General features: G+C 52.2%; 1 protein-coding gene across 1 annotated transcript; it reads left to right on the forward strand.

Moving 5' to 3' along the window:
* The first annotated feature begins 373 nt into the window (after nt 1-373).
* Nucleotides 374-4,705, forward strand: LOC122382890 (cyclin-dependent kinase inhibitor 1B-like). Its single transcript, XM_043368789.1, has 2 exons — nt 374-1,021; nt 3,267-4,705. Exons 1-2 carry the CDS (start codon nt 604-606, stop codon nt 3,380-3,382), a joined length of 534 nt encoding a protein of 177 aa, XP_043224724.1. The 5' UTR covers nt 374-603; the 3' UTR covers nt 3,383-4,705.
* The last annotated feature ends 204 nt before the right edge of the window (nt 4,706-4,909 follow it).

Below are 4,909 nucleotides of genomic sequence, written 5' to 3' on the forward strand. Positions count from 1 at the left end.
ATGCTGGATTAACTTTATCGAAACGTTCAAATTTTCATGAAACCTGCAATGCAATCATGTGGCCTGTTGTTGCTTAGACTTGAGCTGTTAATCGAATGGGAACGGTTCCCCGAAGCTTACTTCTGATCAGTCCTGTTTCTCATCAGTCTCATGTTTCCCTTGTGAACCGTTTCTTGGTTCTTGATCATTCTTACTTACGGGCCGCCACAAATTCTTGCATTTGGGTCCGGTAAGAACCGTTTCCAAATCAGAGCTTGGTACTTGGTTTTTGCTGCTTACGAGCCGCCACAAATCTTTGCATTTGGGCCCGGTCAAATCAGAGCACCTATGTGCAATTTTTATTCCTATAACTCATTGAACCCACGCAGTCGTCCCACGGCCTTCAACCAATCAAAGACCATGCTCTGCCCTACGTCATTGTAGCGCCGGCCGCTGATTGGCTGTTGGTGCGCAGTGTCCCCGCGCAGCCGGCCCGGCGCGGCCCACCCCAGTCGGCCCCAGGAGTCGGCCGGTCGCTCCGCTCCCTGCCCGTCAGTTGGCGTTCGGCAGCCCTCCAAAGTGGTTGTGCGCGCTCCGGTCCTCCCGTGCTGTGTGCCGTCGACGATGATGATAATGGACAATCAGAACGCGCCCGACCTCAGGCTCTTCTACCTGGGCCACGCGCAGGTCAGGCGCGCTGCCGGTTCCCCGCGACGACGCCTGTTCGGCCCCGTTGACCCGGCCGAGACTAGGCGCGTCCTCGAGGAGGAGATGAGGCACATCTACGAGAGCCAGAAGAAGAAGTGGAACTTTGACTTCGAGAAGGAGGAGCCGGTGCCGGGCGGTCGGTACCTGTGGGAGCGCGTGCAGCCGCCGCCGCCGGAGCAGTCCCGCACCGAGGCCGCCTACGGCCCGGAGCCCTCGGAGCGGGTTCAGGAGCCGGCTGCTCCGGCTCCGGCTCCGGCTCCCGTCGCCGCCCCCGCCGCCGCCCCATCCGACCGGGCGTCGAACCGGCCCGCCAGGAGTCAGGCGGCAATCACAGGTGAGCATGCCCGCTCCTTCCTTCTCGTATACGTGCACTTTAAAGGCGGCGCAAAAAGCATGCCGGAGCCGGCCCGAAACCGTTGACCCCCGGCCGGCCGGCGGCGCGAGCAAAAACCGGTCCTGTGCCGCGGTAATGGCAGGCCGGTCCGTGCACGGGACCGGCCAGTCGCTGCACGTCAGTGCACGCCAGACCAGTCCGGGCCCCGGCCGCACCCCGGCACTGGCCGCTGCAGCCGCTGGACGGACCGGCCGCGGCCGCAGATATACCGGTCTGATCGCCAACAGCTCTGAAAACACTCGAGGCAGATGCTGTCATTTTTTAACTTATGGTCGAAGGACTCCTTTGAACTAATTTCAACTTCCAGAAACAAAATATTATTGCTAGTACTGCAACACAATTCAGAAAAAAAAACTAGAAATCACAAACTTCGAATTTACTGCACTTTCGTAGCTTGTGCAGCTGCGAACCTTGAAATTAAGTTTTCATTTGATTTTCCGTTCTGGTATCTTTTTATCGTTCATCATTCAATGTGCTAAAGAGATTTCCCTTGAAGGATTGTGTTCCCCTGATGCGTGGAGATCACAAATTTATATTTTTACCCACGAACTGTTTCAGATACAGGGTTGTGCTTGACTCATGAGTCGAGTCAGCAATTTGACTCAACTCTGACTCAAATGAGTCAGATTTGAGTCGAGTCGGATAAAATGCTGAGCTGTTGAGTTGAGTCAGAGTTGAGTCGGACAAAAATATTAAGGCGTTGAGTTGAGTCAGAGTTGAGTCAGTAAAATAACTTTTGACATTGAGTTGAGTTGAACATTTAGGAACATGAGTCAACTGACTCAACTTTCTAGAGACAAGCTTTCATCCCCCCGCTTAAAAACCAAGGCTTGCTGCCGAATTTTTTCATCCCCCCTCCGCTCAACAACGTTTTTATCTGAGTCAATTTGAGTCAACTCACTTGACTAAACAAAAAATTTGAGTCAAATTTGAGTCGACTCATATTTTCATAGAGCCGCTTGAGTCATGAGTGGAGTCAAGGGAAAAATAAGCTCCTTGTTTGAGTCAGAGTTAAGTCAAGGCTTTCTGAAGTTGAATGATGAGTCGAGTCGGCAATTTTTTTGAGTCGAGCACAACCCTGTTCAGATAGTGAGTCATCTGAAAATTCAGACGTGTTCAAAAGTAACTTCCAGAATGCTGGAATTTGCCCCGGCTAATATTTTTTATAGCAAGCAATGCTTCGAGCCGTTAAAACGAAAAAAAAAAGTTTGGTGAAACAACAGATCCTTGTACGACACTCTCCACGAAGCTAATCTGGCCAGCTTTCAACATCACATTCTCGCTGTGTGTATAAGTGCCGTGATTGTTCCAGCCGAGGGCTGTGTGGACCGAGCCGGGCTGCTTGTAGGCCCTCGGCTAAGGGCGTGTTGATGGCCAGAATATTGAAATAATGCGTATGCCGGCGACGTTAACAACGCTAACGGCGACCAGTAACGACGCTCGGCGCTGTGTCGCTCCGTGTTTTCCTCGGCTGCTAGCTTCCATCCATCTCCGTAACAACACACTGAAATGTAATGAGCCGCTATAAATAACGACAACGGTCCGACAACAACCGTTTTCATTAGATCGCGTAATTATTGCTAGCCACGAAGAATACGGAGCACGAAGTTTTTTAGGGCGATGATTTAGTGTTCGGAAATCGGATGCTGAAATGACCCGGAAAATGTTTGAGACACTGGCCCGACTCAGTGCAGGTTCCCAGGGGAAGTGTTTGGTTTGACACACAGGGCTGGGTGCCGCTGTGTTTTTGGGAAAAATCAACAACTCGTGAAAATTTTGTGAGGACGAGCGATCTTGTGAATGTCACAACTAGTTTTATTTTACGTAGTTTGAATTCAGTCTGCCAAACATGCCCAAATTTAAAGCCAGGTGTATAGGTACTGGCTGCAAAATTTACGTAACAACGTTGAAATCTTTAACTCTAAAATCTACTATAAAACCGGCCAGGTGTGTTTTGCACCACTCCAACTAACCGGTCCCTTCCACGCATCTCTCGCTCGTAGTAGGGACCGCGGCGGCAAAAAACCGCCCCGGCCGGGTCTCTCCGCAGTGCCTTCCGCGGTCGTCTCCACCGGCCAAACCAGCCGGCCGTGCAAGCAGCTCAGCGGCGCTCCGACCAGAGATCCGCGCCGCACTGTCACCGGCTCGCAACCCGCCCTGACCGGTTTCTGTTCTGTCTTTGCAGACATGCTTCGTACGCGGAAGCGGCAGCGCGTTTCGGAGTCCGCCTCCAAGGCCTCGGACGAGGACCCAGCACCGAAGCGGGGCCCCAGCCCGGGACCCGACGCTGCGTCCTCGTGATAACCCTTCGGACGTATGGAACGACAGCGAAGCGGCTGGCTCCTCCGGACTGGCTCCTCCGGACTGGCTCCCCCGGCTGGCTCCGGACGGGAGCCGAGCGTCTCTCCGGGCTGGTCCCGGGAGTCGCGGTCATCGGAGGTCATCTGCGCCATTGCGGTCATAGCGAGGTCATCGAGGTCGACCGTGGATCAGACAGACCCCCAGTGGCTGCATATCACCGTCTGTGAACTAAAGTGACCACTGGCTGGTGCAATGTGGACCAATTCTGCAGTGGTTCTAATGAGACTAATCAGATACCTAGACGGAGCTCAAGATGCTCCTCGCAGACATCCCGGCATTAGAAGATCAACTTATCTAACATCGTTCAGGAACCCGATCTCCGATCGCCAGTAGCCAACTCAATGATGGTGTTCAACCACCTCAGAGACGCCCGAAGGCAGTGCGCGGCCTGACCGGGCCTGACCTGGTCACGTGACAGTGACGTGGTGGCGGTCAGATGACCTCCGGTGACCCGGGCCGCGGCAGGGACGGCCTGTTGTTAACTAGTGTGATGAGTGTCTTGTTGCTATGCCGCTGTTGATGCCATTCGGGGCCGCTCGGCTCCGGCCTTCTCTTTGTATTGGTTCAGTGTTTTTGCTTTTGTATCATACCGTAAAAATTAGCTGAATCTAGGGTGTATTCTGTTTACAGAAGAAAGCACGGTAAATAGCTTTAAACGCCTTTGGTTGTCCCTGACGGGACGTCTAATTCTTCGGATTTAACGTTGACTGCCGGTCGTCTTGTTGTGGCCGGCAGTGGAAGCTTGTTTAGTGGTGCGCTGTCTGTCTGTAGAATTTGAAAACCAGTGTACACCGCCTCGGGCGGTTTGTGCCCGGCTGACAAGGTAACACCATGGCGACAAGACTTGTTGTATGTGTATTGCGTATAGACATAGTGGGTCACGGAATGCTTGCTTGTCGAGGCGTGAGTGAATTTGTGAGTGTGAGTTGTTTTGTTGCGCGTCTCGCGATTGTAATAATCACCGATGCAGTGCTCCTGGCGCATCCAAAGAGCGGTCCGCAGCGACGCGCAATTATGTGGCGCAGACGCGCTACAAATGTGACGCAGCTGTGACAGCCGCAGTGCTCTGAGATCCCGAGCCAGTTTCGAGGCGTGCTTCTTCGCTTTGCTCTCGGAGCATTCTAGTCCGGTGATCTCAAAAGAGGTCAATATTTATTATATATCCTAATCTATTCCGATAAATTCTGTACATATCGTATCAGCCTGGTTTGTTCCGATGAGATGTTCCGTATGATATGAATATATGCATATTCAGTCTTTGAACCTCTTCGTCTTGTAGTTATGTAGTATACCACTATGGCTTTTTACATAATTGACGACTAACCAATGGACTTTGCTTTGGTCAAGCACTTGGCCACTACCTATAGCTTTCGCGTATCTTTGTGTCCTCAGTTTGCTTCAATTGTACACGTTTTCGTATTCCACACGAAATACACAACACACGATGACTGTTGACGCTACCATCAT

The sequence above is a fragment of the Amphibalanus amphitrite genome, unplaced genomic scaffold (genome assembly GCF_019059575.1).
Source record: "Amphibalanus amphitrite isolate SeventyFive unplaced genomic scaffold, NRLGWU_Aamphi_draft 000149F_arrow, whole genome shotgun sequence".
NCBI lineage: Eukaryota > Metazoa > Arthropoda > Thecostraca > Balanomorpha > Balanidae > Amphibalanus > Amphibalanus amphitrite.